This window comes from Castor canadensis, chromosome 10 (assembly GCF_047511655.1).
Source record: "Castor canadensis chromosome 10, mCasCan1.hap1v2, whole genome shotgun sequence".
NCBI lineage: Eukaryota > Metazoa > Chordata > Mammalia > Rodentia > Castoridae > Castor > Castor canadensis.
In genome coordinates, this window is record NC_133395.1 from 66009942 (window position 1) to 66029177 (window position 19236).

General features: G+C 33.6%; 1 protein-coding gene across 2 annotated transcripts in view; it reads right to left on the reverse strand.

Annotated features, from left to right (window-relative positions):
• The window catches only part of Cog6 (component of oligomeric golgi complex 6), a 75094-nt gene that overhangs the window by 31571 nt on the left and 24287 nt on the right, over window positions 1-19236 (reverse strand). For both annotated transcript variants that reach the window (XM_074043496.1, XM_074043497.1), the window contains exons 9-14: window positions 16133-16261; window positions 15966-16057; window positions 14440-14504; window positions 10270-10361; window positions 7259-7376; window positions 286-417 (exon numbers count right to left, since the gene is read on the reverse strand). In XM_074043496.1, the coding sequence (XP_073899597.1) occupies window positions 286-417; window positions 7259-7376; window positions 10270-10361; window positions 14440-14504; window positions 15966-16057; window positions 16133-16261 (628 nt within the window). The remainder of the gene's footprint in view (window positions 1-285; window positions 418-7258; window positions 7377-10269; window positions 10362-14439; window positions 14505-15965; window positions 16058-16132; window positions 16262-19236) is intronic.

Consider the following 19236-nt stretch of genomic DNA (forward strand, 5'->3'; position numbering starts at 1 on the left):
CAGTGATATGGTGCTGAGTTAATGGAAATTCAGAATTAATGCTAAACCAATCAGAAGGCAACTAACTTATAGAAGTACATAAGAAAAAGATTAAATAATAACCATATTGTTTAAAATGGGCATCACTGAATTAATAGTTTTTAAAATAAAGCAAACTGATTTAATATTGAAGGAAAATCAACAAGGAAGGGGTTATAAAAATATATGGGTTACAAATGCCAGCACTTGAAGAGATTGTATAACAGAGGAACAAAAAGCAATCACTAAAATGAATTTACAAACTACCTGCACAAAGTCAGCTTGACGAGCATCTAACGGTACAACTGAAGAATCATGAGATGCCAGAACTTCACGCAGCAACATGAGTGTCTGATTTAGTGCAGAACTTGGTCCAAGATCAGGTGGTGGGAGTTCAACCTAAAATAAAGAATGGTTTTACCACTGCTTATATTTTTTTCTCCAAATTTTAAAGTACGCATGACAGTTCATACTAAAACAATATATATGAAAAATATAAAGCACTGGCTAACACATTAGAAATGTGTAACTTATCAACATCTTATGTGGAAGCATATGAATCAGCATAGAAAGTGACTCAAGTTTTAGTCAGATTATTTAAGAATTCATGTAACTTTGTATTCTAAGACTCAAAAGATTATAAAGAAATTAGTGTTCATTTGAAATGTAGAACTGTATTTGAAATGACCTAGCATTTTTGTTTGTTTTTATTTTTAGCCCGAGTCATAGAAAACAGCAATGCAAAGACCAGTGCTATCCCAACCACAATATAGCTGCAAAACATCACCTACTCTCAGGCTCAGCTCTCAGGTATCAAGAGGCTAGTCCATGGGCCACACACTCTGCAAACCACTTAACAGAAATACTGCAACAGTACCATTAAAGTCTTGGGTTCTGGAGTTAAATTAAGTTCAAATCCTGTATCTACTAGTTAATAACTAGTAGGTTTTTTCTCAGAGATTCAGAGGAATTTTGCCAGGATTAAATGGAATTCATTTTTGCATCTAAACTGCTGAGCAGAGCACTTAGAATTTACTGAAAATTTATTAAGTGCTTAAAGCATGGGAAGATTAGACCCTGCCTATAATATTTTTTAAAAACATTTTTTTCAGAGTACCTATAATATTAGTGAGATTTTATAAATGAACAATATTTAGCAGTTAGAATCTATGTAGGAGACTCTAGCCTTGTGTCGGGTTGAGAGAAAAAGCACAAGAATTTTTAAGTATCAGGATTTGTTTTAAGAACACTTGATGTATAAAACCTTAACACATGACATCAGCAGGAATGGCAGAGTAAAAATCCTTTTTCCTTTATAAAAGCAACAAGAACAAAAAATTATGAGACAGCAAATAAGGAAATACTGTCCACAACAGAAAAGAGACAGAAACTTTCCCTGAAGGAGCGAAGACATTGGCTTACTACCAATTTAAGTTAATTATTATAAGTATGTTCAAAGATCATGTTTGAGGAACCAAAGGAAAGTATGAAAATACCAACTCTTCAAATAGAGAAGATCAACAGACAGAAATAATTAAATAAAAATTCTGAAGTTGAAGCCAAGTGCAGTGGCTCAAGCCTGTAATCCTAGCTACAGTGGAAAGTGAAGTGTAAAATAGGAGAACCAAGGGCCTAAATGGTTGAAGCAAAAATCAAGACTCTATCTCAAAAATAACCAGAGTAGAAAGGGCTGGAAGCATGGCTGAAGCCATAAAGTGCCTGCCCAGCAAGCACAAAGCCCTGAGTTCAAATCCTAGTTCCACAAAAAAAAAAGGAAGGAAGGGAGGGAGGGAGGGAGGGAGGAAGAAAAAGAAATCTGAGGTTGAAAACACAACTGAAATTAAAATTTTACTATAGGTGTTCTATAGTAGATCTCAGCAGGCAGAATAAGTAATGGTGAACTTGAAGATGGGTCAACTGAGATGATTCAGTCTGAGAAGTAGGAAGAAAATGAATAGAGCTTCAGAGGTCTTTGGTGCCTCATCACAACACAAGCATAATGGGAACTCCAGAAGAAGAGGACAAACAGTAGAATACAAAGATTCTATTAAGACAGGCTGGTGGAGAGGCTCAAGCAGTAGAGCACCTGCCTAACAAGTGTGAAGCCCTGAGTTCAAATCCAAATACCACTAAAAGAAGGAAATGAAAAAGAATATTTGAAGAAATAAGGCAGATGACTTTCTGAATTTGATGAAGAATATATATCTAAACATCCACACTGAGACATATCACAATCAAACTGTCAAAAGACAAAGAATCTTGAAAGAAACAAAATAAATTCATTATGACAAAGGGATACTGAGTAATTATTAACAACTGATTTCTCACTTCAAGGCTGAATGACTCATATTTAAGGGATGAAAAGAAGCAAAATGCCAACTAAGAAGTCTATCTGCAGAAAAATTATTTTTCAAGAATGAAGGAGAAATTAGGACATTCTTAAATAAAAATGTTTTCACTACCCTTCAGGAAATACTAAATGAAAGGGACACTAGATACTCACTAAAAATATGAACAGGGAACACCAGTAAAAGTTCCAACACAGATAAATGTAAGATAGTATTAATAACTTTTGTGACTTCTTTCTTTCCTATCTGACTGAAAAGACAATGCATGAGGCAATAATTATAAATCTGCACTGGTGGGCATACAATGTAGTAAGATGTAATTTGTAATAATAACAGCATAAAGGAAGGAGCTATACAGGAAGAAAGTTTTTAGATATGGGTGAAGGTAATTTGGTACTAATCTAAGCTAGGTTGTTATAAGTAAATTAAGATGTCAATTGTAATTCCCAGGCACCATCAGGAAAATAACTGACCAGCCAACTAAATACAGACAAATAAATAAATAAAAAGGGCATTAAAATGTGTTACAAATTAATTATCTAACACAAACGAAGCAATGGAGAAACTATTATTAATTTGACATGGGCTTCATTTAAGACATATTGCATCCTTTCAAATTAGAATTGTGCTGCTATTATTATAGTAGGAAGAATTTCAGGAAATGTCTGTCTAGCTTAAATTGATATGGCATTGTGCCTTTTACAGTACAGACACAGGCCCTCTTCAAACGTCCCTAGATTTGCAGCTGTGAATGCTTCAGCAGAGGCTGATGAAGAAGGGGTACACAGACATGAATGCTCAAGTGCTCCAAACTGCTTTGTTGGGGAAAAGGTGTATCTTTCAATAAAATGATGTCCTTGAGTTTTCTTTTTTTATACCAGATAAAGAAATAGCTACCAAATATGTCTTTTTAAAAGCACAAAAGGAATCATGCAAAAATGTTTCTGTCTATATCTTTATTTTTTATTAAAAGCACTATTCTAACAATTTTATTATGTACTTAAAATTCTATTAACAAAAATTTCCACTTGGTGCTTTGCTAATAAAGAACACTCTGTAATACCTGCTGTTTTCTTCATAAGGTTAGAATCATTTTAGAGAAAGCAAAATGCTTTACATGAGGTAAAATAAAAGAAGGATATTTTATATTAATTATTTTATATTAGTTATATATGTATCATTAAAATTTGACAAAGAAAGATATTGAGAGAAATCTGAAATGGTTGTAGATATAAGCAATATATAAATTGCAAACAGTGTCATAATCCAACCTCAACTTAATGTTAAAATATACCTAAAATATAGCTCAATTTCTAACTGAGAAAAACATTTCCAGGTACAAATCCCAGTAGCAATGACAACAACACAACAATGGTCAGACCCATTCTCTGCAGTATTCATTGGTACCTAATTTGCCACAAGAATAAAATAAAATAAATGGATAACCATTTGGAAAAGATAAGATACCAACTTCTAAATATTGTCAAAAATAAACTTAAAGTTTATTTACTTAAATTTAAAATATGACATAAAAGTGAACACCTAAGAACATTTATCAAATGTGTATGTGTTGAAAAATTCATAATTTTCTCACTAGTAGATGCTAACTTTATCATAAAGTTAAATTCTAAACATATTTTCATGTGAGGAAATTTTCAAGCATGGCATACTTTCAAGTGAGAAGCTAAATGGGAAAATTTTTGTATTTTATTGTATAAAAATTAAAAATTGATGTGTCAAAAAGACTACAGGCAAATTTAAAAGGCAAGTGATAACTTGGAGAAAATGCTTTTAATATATATGACAGAGTTAATATTCTTAACTGATATTCTGATATAAAGAACATCAGAAATTAGCGACTTTTAGCACTGCTAAAAAAAATTATTTATCCCTACAGATTGGAGTCACTGAAATTCTCTGCCTCCAGCATCTGCAAAGCCTCCTGATGTGCAGCAAATGTTGCATGATGGATACAGCAATCCCTTTATCAAGTGTACCACACTACCCACTCCCTACCCAATGTGCCAACCTGGCTAAAACTGGACAGCAGGCATTTTAGAAGATCTTTGCTAATGTGTGAGCAGAAACTGGTATCTCACTGTTTTCAGAACGGATTTTTTTAATGTTTATTACATGTTTGTGAATTGCTTGAATCCTTTGCCATTTTTGACCTAAGGTACATTTTTTAAAAGTTAAAAAGTGACTACTGCACTATTTTAAAAACGCTTTCACTGTCAGTGTTGCACTGCCTAAAAAGAACTGGAAACAACTTCCCATATCTCCCTCGGCTCCTTACAGATATAAATGAAGCTGCTATTGCAATCTAGACTAGGCCTAGCAATACATTATGCTATCACTTTCCTTCCCTTAGGTATATTCTTGTTTTCCACTTGAAAACATTAATTGGCTATATTTTCAATTTATGTAACCTGAAAATCATTTTCTTAGCCAGATTTTCAAATTATTTTAGCATAAAGTTACATATTGTATTCTCTAAGAAATTTTAATCTTGATCTGTAGATTTTTCCCAATTTCTGATGTTACAAATTAAAATTTTCCTTTCCTTAAACTTGCTAGAAGTTTGTCAATTTTTGTTACTCTTTTCAACAAATAATTGTTTTTCTGTTTTCTAATTTGTCACAGAAATCATAGTCTATTATTCTCTTTCAAATGCCTAAGTATGAATGCCAAATATGTTTTCTTTTTAGTCTGTGTCTGTATGTGTTGCAACTGGTGCAGCTTTGAGTAATGTGCTTATTCTGTGCTTCTCCACACACTTAAGTCTGACTGCTTCCCATATCTGGGCAGAAATGGTTCATCAAGGTGATTAATTGTCTACATCCTGCTGTCTTTACTTTCCTAGAATGCCTAGTGCAGCATCCATGGTTATGAAGCAGAGCCTCCTGGAAACTCTACTCTCATGGCTTTTCTCTGTTAAATCCCTCTCATTTTCTCCCTGCCTCTCTGACTGTTCTCTCTCAGCACTGCACTGGTAGCTTTTTCTCTTCTCTTGAAGGTTGGTGTTCCCTAGATTGTGGGTTCTGTTAGCGCCACTCATAAAGTATGACTCCTACAGCCCTCATCTAAGCCCATGGATTGAAATATCTCTTATATGTGAAATTCCAAATCCAAATAGATGGCTTCCAACTCCTGTTGGATATCCCACAGGTGCCTAAAGCTTTTGAATTGATGGATCTTTATCTCACACATTTTTCTCCCTTTCTGTAGTCTACATACTTGTGATTAGATGAGGAATTAGTCTATATTCCTCATTCTCCCTTCCCCACATTCATAGACACTATGTTTTGAAGAAATTATCTTCACCCCTCAAGAATTTGTCTCTAATTTATGGCTATTCCCAGATTCTCCATTTGATCCTGTATTTTCATTGAAATGACTTAAATATTCCCTAATTTCTGTCTCCAACTTGGCTTCCTTCTTATCTAACCAATACTAACCAAGTGATAGTTTTGACAGTGCCAGGGATTGAACTCAGGGACTTACACTTGCCTCACAAGTGCACTTAAGTCACTACTCCAGTCCTTAAATGATATCTTCATTTGCCTCTTTGCTGTGGTAGGCATGGAATCTAGGTCCTCATCTGTGTCAGGCAACATCTTAACCACTGAGTTATATTCCAGCTCCAGGAGATAGTTTTAATGAATGAAAAATCGATTTACTGGTGATTCATAGCATATGTTCTGGCATATTCTATTTGGCTTTTGTTTGTTTTTTCTGAGGATAACCTCTATTCATTGCCTTCTTCAACTTTCTAAATCCTGTATGTCCTTCAAAATTCAACTCTAGTACCTCACTCTCTGAAGATCATCCTCTCTGTAAAGGAACGTATGTAGATTGTTACATGTACCCCTCCTTTTGTGTTAACTTAGCACCACAGGCACATAACTTTCATAAAACATGTGATTCTAAAGTAATCAGTTATTTGGAAATTTTACCCTAAAGGAGAAGCAACCTGAGGCCAATAGATCTTCACACAGGGAAGGAAAAATGTGAGATACTCCAGCCCCATACCTTACTATCATTGCTTTTCCAAAAGAATGTGTGTCATGCATGAGGGTCAGGAAGTAGACCCCTGCTAAGGCTTCTCTGAGCTTAGGAAAGTTAAGATTGACCCAGTATATCAAACTGGATTGCTACTGACTATTCTCTACTGCACTACACTATTTTATATTATAAACCCTAATCCAAGCTGACCAGCCTATTAGATAGAATAAATAGTACAATATGGAAGCTAGTGTAGGAATTGTGATGCATCCTTGAAAACTTTTGAGTCCTCAGTACTGAAACAAATATGAAGAAGAATTTAATCATTATGAACCCATTTCTCAGGTCTGGTCATATAGCCTGCTGAACTTAAAATATTCGATATTATAGGATTCTTTCAGGGTTTTGTTGTTAGTTTATTTTTTTGTGGGGTATTTTTCCTTGAATCTTTGTTTTCATAAATGATTACAGTATATAATTCAAAGGAGCATAGATTTCTGAATGGTAAAGCTGCAACATCACAGTGTAAAAATACAAGCTGTTTGGAAAAGACATTTTTCAAAAGTTTTAGTTTTTCAATCTGTAGGTCATGTTAACTCCTACCTAAACACAAGTTTGCTTTAGTTACATATTTTGGTTACCCAAAATATGTAATATCCCCAATTATGACTCAGTTACATAAATCCGGGAAGATAGACTACAAACTTATGTCCAACAAGTTACTTCAACATGAAGTTTGTTACTCGTAACAGCTCAAAAAAAACCACTGTATAGAATGGGTAGCAAACCAAAAAAAATCAACTAATGTTAAAAGAACTTTGAAATGATATCTTTAAATGTAAATGATTTGCAATCATACAGTTTAGGAGCTACATTTTCAGACATACCTTGTCCATTAATTTAGTTGCATGAAGACTCAAGCTATTGAAGAATATTTTTTTGCTTAGCAGATGCATTTCTTCAATGGTAGTCAATAAAGTAGTTGTACTATTTCCAACGATGCCACTAGAAACAAAGAACATTTCAGGATGCAAAACAGAAGCTAATGCAATTCAGTTTTTTGAATACAAAGCTTTAAAAAGAGCTAGATTTAAGTAAAAGATTTTGTGTAGCACAGTTTGTGAATTAAAAACAAGTACTGTGGTTTCATATAAAAATAGTGTTCTTAAAAGTTAGGTGATAAAAAAAGAAAACTATAGGTTGAGTATCTTTATTTTGAAAATTCAAAATCTAAAATGCCCTAAAATCTGAAATTTTTTGGGCACTGATGTGACACTCAAAAAGTTTCATATTTCACAATAGTTTGGAATGCAGGTACTCAGATTAAGTATGCTCAACTGGTAAAGTCTATGTAAATATTCCAATCTCCAAAAAAACTCAGAAGCCTGAAACACTTTCTGGTCCCAAGCATTTTTTAAGGCATACTCAACCTGTACTAGGTTTCCAGTATTTCAGAGTCTCTTTTACCTAAACTGTGGGCTAGAACCAGCATCTGTATCTGTTTTTCCTACAGGACAGTAAATATGTATCATAATTATCCAAGAAGACTTAAATTTAATTTTAAGAAAGGCATTCCATCAATAGCTCTACTGATAAAGTAATTAAATTATGTTCATACTGCATTATAAAAGTGGTGAATCATACCAACAATAACTATTGATTACAAAGATTTTCAATTTTTATACAGTTGCTTAAATTACAGTACATTTAGACCAATTATGAAAAACTGGGTATTTAAAAATAATAAATTACATTGGTATTTTCTATTACAAGGATATTTCTTAGACCAATCCAAAGTTTTTCCTATTTTTGCCAGGGTCTAAGACAAAATTCCAATTTTATCTTCCTTACTCTTATACTGAAAGTGATTTTTTAAGTTTTTTTTTAGGAAAAAAGTTTTTTGTTGTGACATATAGTATAATCCAATAGGAAATCATAATTTCTAAAGGCACAATAATACATAAATATGATATTAGTAAATACTATAAAATGTAAGCTAAAAGCACAGTTAATTTTCTGATACATTATATTCCACATGTGACACTATGTATTTCGGTACCTTCTGAAGCTAAAATGAATGAGAAAAGTTCTCATGTGGTCATGCAAGCTGTGTTTTGCAGTTAATGTTCAGTGAGTTCTCACTAGGGACCAGCAGCTGGTCCAGATACTTACAGATGCTCATTCTGATATTTCACTCCACATTTCTCTCCAGCACTTATTCTCCTATTGCTTTTTAATTTTTAGGTATTATATACAAGTTCCTTGATAGAGAAGAGGAGCGACACAGCTTTCCTCCTCTACCACCCTACCCAAATCTCACTTTCCCAGTATTCCTAATACCATGACGATCACAGTATTCTGATAAGTAAGCATTTAATGTCTACATTGTTACAAGAGTTGATCAAGGAGTCAGGGACATCCAACATAAGGGATTAAGCAGGCTGGTGAAAGGATGAAACCCAGTATTACAAGCATGCAGAAGGCCTGGAGAACAATCCACCTAGACTGGAAGAGGACTCCTCTTGGAGAAGGAAGGGGAGAGAGATTACTTGTTGTATACTTGACTATATCATTAGGAAATGTTGAATCCACCTACTTTTTTGGATCTGAAATTGTAAGCCAGCACAAAAACAAAGCAATTAACTCCAGGGAGAAAAGTTTTGTGAAAATGGACATGCAATCCAAGTATGCTAGATTCCTTGCTTCCTAGATTCCATATCTTCCTCTTCTCAGGAATTCTAACATCTTGGAAATAAATTTATTAAACCTTGCATGTTTCCTGCTTTTCCTCTAATTTCAGTGGCTATCCTTTGCTAATTTTCTTTTTGAGTTTCTTCCATTCTTAACCTTTTGATGTTCGAGTGCCTAGGGCTTAGTTCTAGGCCCTATTCTGTATCTACACTTACTCCTTCACTCCTTTAATGATCTTACCTATCCTTGTGATTGGAAATATCACCTCCACCTCTCTGCTGAAAATTACCAAATTTAGTGTCAGCGCTGATTTCTCTTTGCATCATTTTACTATGTTGCTTAGTTCTGTTTGAAAAATCTGTAAGTAAAACTCATTTCTTAGACTTGACGTTTTGGGTGGCTACTCTCAGCCATTAAGAGGTAGGCAGCATCATTATTGTAGACTTTTCATGCTCTGTGAAGTTGTAACTCCTGAAACTCTCCTGAATCAGTTAGTAAAAACCCTCTTGGATTTTAATTGTTGGACTTCTGTTCTTGATACTGTCATACTGGATAACAGTTGTTTTTAAATAATTAATTGAAAAATACGGGAACTATCAAAAATACAGCTTACAAGAACACTGTTTTAACATAACTCCACATATGTGAACTTTATAAAGTGACATTTATAAAAATCTCAAGTGTGTACCACCAATAGATATATGCAAGGCAAAAGTGAATGCAAATACTGGAATTGAAAATCACATTTTAGATAAGACACATAGGTTCTAATCAGATAGAGCTGCTTTTGTGTAGAGAAGACAAGGCTATGGTTCCATTTTATCACTGTTATTTAGACAACTAAACACAAAAGAAGAATTTAAGTTTTTTACATCCAGAATAGGGTACTTCACTCATTATTCCCTATTGTATAATAAACAGTTGCTTTAGTTGCCATGGATCTTGTTTACTAATGCAGGAAGATTCAGTAAATGTTATTGACCTATATTGTTATATAAAAGTATGTGTGTGTGTGTGTGTGTGTGTGTGTGTGTGTAAGACAGGGAAAAGGAAATGACAGACTTCAAGGTATAACAGGCATGACATACGCATAAGACAGTGGAGAGTCTCTGACGGTTACTTAGTAATACATGTAGTAAAAACAGCACTGCTGTAATGGAAAAGATTACAGATGGGATTTAACAAGCCCATTTATTATTCCACTTACCTGATTGTATGGTGGTAAAATTTTAGGAGATTAGAAATTTTATATAATAAAACTGCCCCAGGTTCAGCAAGTATTACTTGTTCAATTCGAACCTATGCGAGAAAAAAATTAAGCATTTCTTAAAAGCACACATTTTCTTTATTAATGATGTGGTATGAATAGCAAAAAACGATTAAAGGTAAAATTTAATTATGGCTGCAACAACAAAATGCCTTCTAAAGAATTTCTTTGTATTAAATAAAAGGGGATGAAAAGTATTTTAACACAGATAAACTTTTCAAAAAACAGTCTGTTATCTGCAAAGCATGGCTCAAAGCAGGCATTATCAGAAACACCAGTTCAGTGGGATCATTTTGAGTTTTACCACTAGTATAAAAATGAACTTAGTTTAATACTAAATCACAAAAGCAGATGCTATCTTCCTAAAGACAGATCATCACAGAACATATACTTCTCAGCCAACAAATATTTGGAAAAAATGAAAGAATTCTTGTGTTTAAGCTATTATGCCAAGTTTGTTCCATTAACCAGAGAATAGACAGGAAAGCAGACAAACTGCATATTAGCACCAACCTATCTGCCACACAGTGAGACTACAGAGCAAAACCAAGATCTGGCTTGAGATTAACTTGATTTACCTCAAAATTAGCTACCAGGAACCTATTTGAATTAAACTGCATTCTTCTCTGATCTCTCTTTTACTTTGTATTCCCTCATTAATAAATACACCACATGATACTGATACATGCTTAGTTACATGTTGTATTGTACCTGGGCTTAAGCTACTATTTACAATGCATATTCTCGTTTTCCTACCAAGCTTCTAAACACAAATAGAGCGACAGTGTTTTCTGATTCATTTACATCTCTGTAGCATCTGGTATAATAATGCATACACACCAGATGTTTAATAAATCCTTTGAAAGCCAGAGTTTCTCTACACTTGGATTTTGGCATACATTATAATGCCAACAAATATGATTTGATAAAATTATATTTTATAAATATATGTATAACAGCATTCAAAAACCACTTGAATTACAGAAATTAATTGATCTTTACATTAATATGTTTATGAAACTAATTCATCTTTTGGCATAAGGCAACAGACTAGCGAACCATAATACTGTAGATCATGAATGGCATTTGAATTTAAAAATCTTAATTTCCATATGATAATTTCTTTTAGGCCAAGACCTCACAGTAATTTAAATTATATATTAATAAAGTGATGTTTGCCAAATTAGGTATTAGAATGAAATATAAAGGATTCTAATTGTAGGCAGATAGTTTTCCCTAGCAGATTTCTAACACCGACTCAGTTTTCTGGAAATGTGCCTTGTAGAATTTAGAGAAATTAAGACATTCTATGTGTTCTAACTCTCTTAAGAAAGAGAGTAAGAAGAAAAGGAAAAGAGGAAGTGGACGAAGGACAAAAAACTAAGGCCCATCTGTCTTCACACCCTAGAGGTCTTGAGGGAAGGGGCACCTGTAGGCTACAGCAGGGACAACAGCACAGAAAAACTGAAAAGAAAAAGATACACCCAGGCTGGTTTGTTTTCTACACAGAAAGAAACACTGTCTACAGAAGAGAACAACTACTCAGCAAGGGCCAACAGACTGGGGGAAAACTAAAAGAGATAATAGAAACAAAAATAAAAATGTAAAAGAGACTGAAGAAGTAGCAGCTGCAGCAATTGACTGGAAATTAGAATGATGATGACACAGTGACAAAAATCCTCAGGAGAACTTGAAAATAAGCAGAAAGTGCATGGAGCAGCTCTGGAGCATTAAGAAGCACTGAGTAAATCCTAACTGCACTATTAGAAGAGCAAGAAAGACACAGGCGTATATTTAAAGTAGCAGAATGGGCTGTAGGCAGTGCAGTGGCAGAAAAACTCGATGTAAAAAAACAAACAAAACCAACAGTAACTGTCCTCTTTGATGCCAGAGAGAGTCAAAGCAAAGGCAGGAATGGGAGGGCAAGACAGAGAGATTCAGTGACTTGGTGGACAAGAGGAGAAGGGACACCTAAAAGGGATACGGACAAGCCTCCCTTACCTTCACCTCAAGATAGCTACTCAGGGTAGGCATATGTTCCCAAAGCTACCTCAGCATCTGAGGCACAATGACTTTATCATGTGGTACAGTATCTAGCTGTATTTCCTGTGCCACTTGTCTTTATATAGACACTTATTTTCACAGAATCCACCATGATTTAAGAAGGTCAGGAGATAATACATTAAGTTTTTACAAGAAGTAAAATCCAAATGATGGCTTCAGTAATCTAGAACATTCATATAAAGGAAAGATCATTTTATACGTGACCTTAAAAAACAAAGATTTGAATGTATTCATTTGATGCTTCTAGCTACAGCTTTGGGGTAAATATGCCTGCAATGTAAGATTTGACACTGGTGAGCCATAGTACCCTATACACAATATATGTAGTTTTCAAAATGAGTGCAGTTTTTTAAAATTCAAAATAAGCTTAGAGATCATATCTTAATGCACATGTTTACAAATAGCCTACCACCTATGCAGTTTCACTTTGCTAGGATAAAGAATTTTCAGTGAGACAGTTCAGGAAAAATCTTACTATTTTATTTTACAATTATAATTCTAAATTTTTTCTCAGTGATCTGCTTTTATACCTCCAAATTGATAAGCAGATAAATTTTTCCTAATAACATATATTAGATGTCAGAAAAATGCAGAAAAAGAAATCTGTCTCTCTGTTTTTTCTTTATTCTTTTAGTTTTGAAGACAGTATCTCACTTATTGTCCAGGCTGGTCTTAAATTCACCATCCTCCTGCCTCAGCCAACCAAGTGCTGAGATTACAGGTGTGCACCACCACAACTGGCAAGAAATATTATGATATTATTTTTTATCCTCCCTTTTCTTCTTTTGTCTTTCTAGTAATTGCTAATATACAAAACAAACAACATTTACCTGAGCTATAAATGTCTAAAAATCAAACTAAATACTTCATTTTGGAGAAATACATAAAGTAATTTAAAACTACATTGCTATTTGTGTCCTGAATACACAGTGGATCCAAAGATGATCAAATTTATGATAATATCTAAATCTGTAAACATAATCAATTTCCACAAGACATGTCATTTGAAATTTGCTTGTAAGGGCTAAAATACTGAAGAAAATCTTAGAAATGAAAGAAATTAGTTTTAAAAATTAGCTCATGATAAAAATAAATCATAAGATATAATTTCTATACACTAAACTGAAGTCAGTTGACAAGGAAAAATAAACCAACAATTGCCAGTATTCCATAACTACTAATAAATGAAAAAGAAAATCTGTTGCAGACATAAGTACTGGAGACTATGCGCTTCATCTACACAGTTTTCTCATTAATCCTCACACAACCCTCAACAGGAGATGTTCTTAAATGCAGGTCCAATGTAAGCATGATACAGTGTGGAAAAGGTAAGCAAATGGAACAAGTGAAGACAATCAAATGGCAGAATGGGAATTCTAAGCTCATTGATTCAAAATGTACTATAAATAGAATTGAGAATAATACTAACACATAAGATTTTATCCTGATTAATCACTATTTATGATTTAGATAAACAAAAAGATGTATACTTTCTTAGGAAATCTCAGATAAGAAGTCATTCATTAGTTGTTTCAATTTTTATTAAACTGAAAAAGTTTAATACATTAAGTCTTTACAAGAAGTAAAATCCAAATGATGGCTTCAGTAATCTAGAACATTCATATAAAGGAAAGATCATTTTATACGTGACCTTAAAAAACAAAGATTTGAATGTATTCATTTGATGCTTCTAGCTACAGCTTTGGGGTAAATATGCCTGCAATGTAAGATTTGACACTGGTGAGCCATAGTACCCTATGCACAATATATGTAGTTTTCTCAACTGATTAACATTAATCATTACAGGAAACAGAATCTCTAAAAGTAGAGTCAATGCATGTAACATACTGGAAACAGGACTATTTCCAATTTTCTTTCTTACAAACTGGCAATGATTTTATTTAAATATATTGTATTATCCTAGTTAATATGTTAATTTGACAAAATTCCAGCTTGAGTTCAAGTCATTATATTTCTTTAAACTCACAAGAATAGGTTAATACTTTCAGCAGATACTTTATGACACATAGTTCCAAAATACTTTACCTTTAAAGGTCTGCACACACCTTCAGTGATATGTCCAACAACTTCCTGAATAATTTCTTCAACACCTAAAATTAATTACTACATAAATTTTTTTCATATTATACTTTGCTTCATATAAATTTAAAAACAGGCAAAAATACCTGTGATTAATGGCATTAATAACATTTAAAATAAGTGTAACAGTATGTTGCTAAGTTTGCTATATTTTAGGACATTACTAATTGTGTTAATAATTAATGTGTATCTAGAATGTTTTGTTCATTCATTTGACTGTTGAATCAACAAAATGAACATTCTTTGTGGAAAAGAATAAGTACAGGAGACAGAGGAAAGATTGAAATAAGATGTTTTAGGATTTGTTTACAAATACCTTATTCGAGGCATAGTACAGATAATGGCTAACAGTAGAAGGATGAAAAACAGATCATTCAATCTTATGGAAAAGCTGACACTTCCTAAATATTGATTATTTATCAAACACTGTACTGGGTACTTGACATTTACTGCTTGAAACACTTTCATTTTTATAGATGGAGAAACTGAGGCTCAGAATTTCATCTAACTCCAAACTATTTTTTACCCACCTCACAACCCTGCCTCATAAGAAACATCTTTAAAACACCTTTGAAGAAATATATTATTTTAAACTAGATAATTAGGATTATAACAGAAAAAAAACTTTTAAAATGCAGACTTTGTGCCTATGTAAGATACATGCTAAGTCTAATCTCAATATCAAAGAGTTGAAATCAATGAGGTTAGGTATTATCACAAATTTGCACACGGTCTCTCTCACAGAGCATGTGGTAAGGCACAGTGATGTGTGCCTGAGCAGCACAAAACAGCCCACTGATACCAGGTACAACATTTCTCTTCACTTCCTATCAGAAACAGAACAGCTTTTAATCACACACTAGACCCTCAAACTCTAAAACAGGCCTCTTAAGGCAGGCGCAACTAAGAAGATTTGAAATTCTATAGACAAGACAACACTGGCCTCAAATGTAGTCATTGTTCTTCCTCAAAACCAAAACAAACATCTGAAGTACACGTAGTAATTATTTTTTAAAAAAACTTTAGAACAGTTTCATGAGAATGCAAAGAGGGTGGGTAGTAGAAATAAAAGAATTAGAAGCTTAATGACAGTAAGCAAATCACTCAGCCTATTCACTCACAGATAAATGAAGATAATACCAATTTTAAAGTGTAGTGCTGAGAATCTGAGATAATGTATGTGAGACACTCCAGAAATGTCTTACAAGTGAAGCAGGAATGTAGGCTTCACACGGAAGACAATTGGTCCACTATAAAACTGAACAGTTGAGTGACAGGATGCCCACGATGGAGAAGAAAGTCTGTTAGCAGAATACAGGGGAGTCCAGAGAGCAAAATGAATTAGGGTGTTTATTGCATTGTCTAGGTATAAAGTGTTTATCTCCATGAAAAAGATGGCAACAAGAAGAGAAACAGAGAAGACTGTTATTTCCTCAACTTATGTATTAACATTAGCACATCAGTGTGCCTACCTTGTGTAGTGACTTGCTTTAAGAGAGCCTCTAGGTGTTCCTTTTCAGAAGCAGTAGCTTGATGGAGCCATGCCAACATATCTCCCACATACCTAGTGAAAACTACATGTAAGTAAAGATGTCCTTGTAAAAATATGAAATCCTCTACTGGTGTCTGATTACTATACCTCAAAGGGTCATGGGAGTGCATTTCAATGGGTCTAGGTGTACCTCCTGGGCCTCCTCTTGTAAGAGCATCAATAAATCCACGAACAACAGTACTTCGTCTGGCTGTTCCAAATTCATCTAAAGTATACCTAGAAAGAAATACATTGTATGAAAAACCATTGCTTTTGTTTCTTAATGGTTTTATCAGACTATTCATGTAAGATCTAAGGTAAGCAAATTATCTAAAGCTTCTTTAGTACTCTTAAGCAATATTGCTTCTAAGTTAAAAAAAAAAATTATCAGATAGCTTTAGGTTGCTGAATGTTTAATTGATCCCAGCACTTGGGAAATGGAGCAGGAAGACCAGCCTGGGTTACACAGAAAGAGCCTGTCTTGCAAAAGAAGAAAAAGAAAAAGAGGAAGAGGAAGAGGAAGAAGAAGAAAGAAGAAAAAGAAAAAGAAGGAGAAAGACAGGAGGAGGAGGAGAAGCAGCAGCAATTTTTTTGCTCCTCAGAACTAAGAATGCTTGGGACTAAAAGAGCAGAAGCAGCAGTAGTAAGGAACAGAGCAGTGGCTTAGTAAGACAAGCAAGCCAGCATGGGAAGTCTGAACTCTTTAGTATCCTTTGCAGTCTAAAACATAAACATATATACTTAGTCCTCAGAAGCTGGTTAGAACTCTACAATCCAAAAATTAAGACTTTTTCTTCTACATTTAAAAACTCTCCTTACAATACTATTACAACCTACCACCAAAATATGCCTCCCAAATTGCTGTCCATTTTTAAAACCTTATTTTGACTCCAATATGAGATGTATCATATGTTCCATAAATCTACTCACAAACCACTCATCACAGCAAATACCCTTTTAACATATAAGTAGAAGTCATCTACTGTCATTGAAAATGGGGGGGAGTCTTTCTCTGGTGAAGGAACTGGTAGGGAACGAAAACTTTGCGCTGGTGACACAGCAATTTATGAGGCTGGTCAGGAGGTGCTGAGAGTCTTTGACAAGACTCAGCTCTTGATTCCCATTACCACTGGCATTCATTACACCTACCCTAACTAAAAGTTCCTTCTATTTTAGCAATCTAAAGTCAGCAGCTGCTATGCCCACAAATTTTTTAATTTGTGGTATTTAGTATTCTACCATACTAAATGTTAACAATTATTTCACTAACCACTATATAAACAAAAGTTAGCAAAATTTCCCAAAGACTGCCAGAATTCACTTCTTACACTGTATTGCTTTAATATATTGCTAATTCAGTGAAAATCCATACTTTGTTAAATAAGACAGTTATTTCTAACTAAAGGGAAAGTATGTGAAATGGCAAATAACTAGAATTTTAAGGAATCTGAATCTTTTTGATAATGCTCACTACTAGTAGACTGTGGTTCTTTGTGTGTTTGCTTTCAGTTAAAAGGAAATAGTTTTGAAATTCTCTGCAGTGACTTAATAGTACAGGCACAGCAAAATGAATATGAAGCAAAGTTTTGCTAAACTACATTACTGTCCCATAATTACTTTCTGTTTTTTAAACAAATTGGAGCCAAAATGTACACCTCTGATTTTTTCCTCATGCTCTTCAATTATGCATGTCTAATGTGAACAAAACCCTTTCATAGAATCATGTGAAATAATGAACTTGTGGTCAGATGACTACTTATCAGAGCAACAAATTCATAAGGTTTTAACTTTTTAAATATACAAAGCTAATCTTTCCAAAGATCCTACTGGACACAGGAAACAGAGGCAATATAACTTCTGTTTCTAGGACTGCACACAGGGCCAGAGTTGTATCAGAAGCAAGTGATTGCACTAGTACTTCAATGGGGCAATTATAAAGCCAAGTAAACACTGGGACTTAATCTGCACAATATATTAATAGACGTTAATGTTAATATTGATCCTTCTGCAAAACAAATATAATTTCAGCAAAAGCAGCATAAGCCATGAAGAACATCCAATGATATCTTCAATGAAACAACCTGCTAAGAGACAGAAGAAAACTTCTCTCACCAAATTAAACTCTCTGCCAACAAAGGCCAAAATTTTAAAATACAGTTTATATAAGTGAGCATTCAAATCGGATAAGCAACCTAAAATGCCCCCAGTTAAAATTAAAAGTCCCATTTTTATAATATTTATCTGCATTAAATAAAAGAAAAATCTGGTCAAAAGGAAATTAAAATTTTGATCAAAAAACAAATTAAAAGATAAAGATAGTATGCAATCACCTGTTTCGAATGCAACATAAGTACATAAAGAATGAAGAAAAATTAGCATTGTACAAATTACTACATTCTGAAATATCTTATGTTCTGAAGGTTTACAAGGAAAGGAAGAAACCATTGTTTCCATATACAATAGTTTTCTGAAATAAATTTCTGTACTTGGTTTATTAGTGTAATACATTACCATTACAGTTATATATACCTAAGAAACAATGAATTAGGCATCTTTCTCTAAGAACTTTAATAACTGGCTTTTTTTCTTGTACATGATACCTACACATTTGAGACATCATAATGAGTATAAGTGGTCACACATTACTCAAAGTCCATATGGTGCCATCTGGTGGTTAATAATAAACATTAAGTTTTTCCTAAACTTTTTACCACTTAGAAAATAGATTACTTAAGAAAATGCACATTTCTCTTTTTTTTTTTAAGCATTTCATATCCTAATCAATTTGTTCTAAAAACTCACTTTCCCATTCAACTTCCAAACATGTCTGAAAATCTCACAAACTGCTGTATTGCCCCTATTTTCTGGCAATGTCCCTTTAAGAGAAACACTCTTGGCTTTTTATTCTTTATCTTTCAAGATATTCCCATATTGTCAGTTAGCCTTAAATATATCTCTAGAATCATTACTTACAATGAGATACTATATCAACCCAGTTAGAATGGCTATTATCAAAAAAACAAAAAATAAAAAATGCTGGTAAGGATGTGGGGAAAATGGAGCTCTTGCACAATATTAGTGGGGATATAAGTTAGTGTAATCACTATAGAAAACAATAAGGAGGTTCTTCAAAAACCTAAAAATAGAACTACTACATAATCCAGCAATCCCACTCCTGGGTACATATCCAAAGAAAATGAAGTCAGCATGCA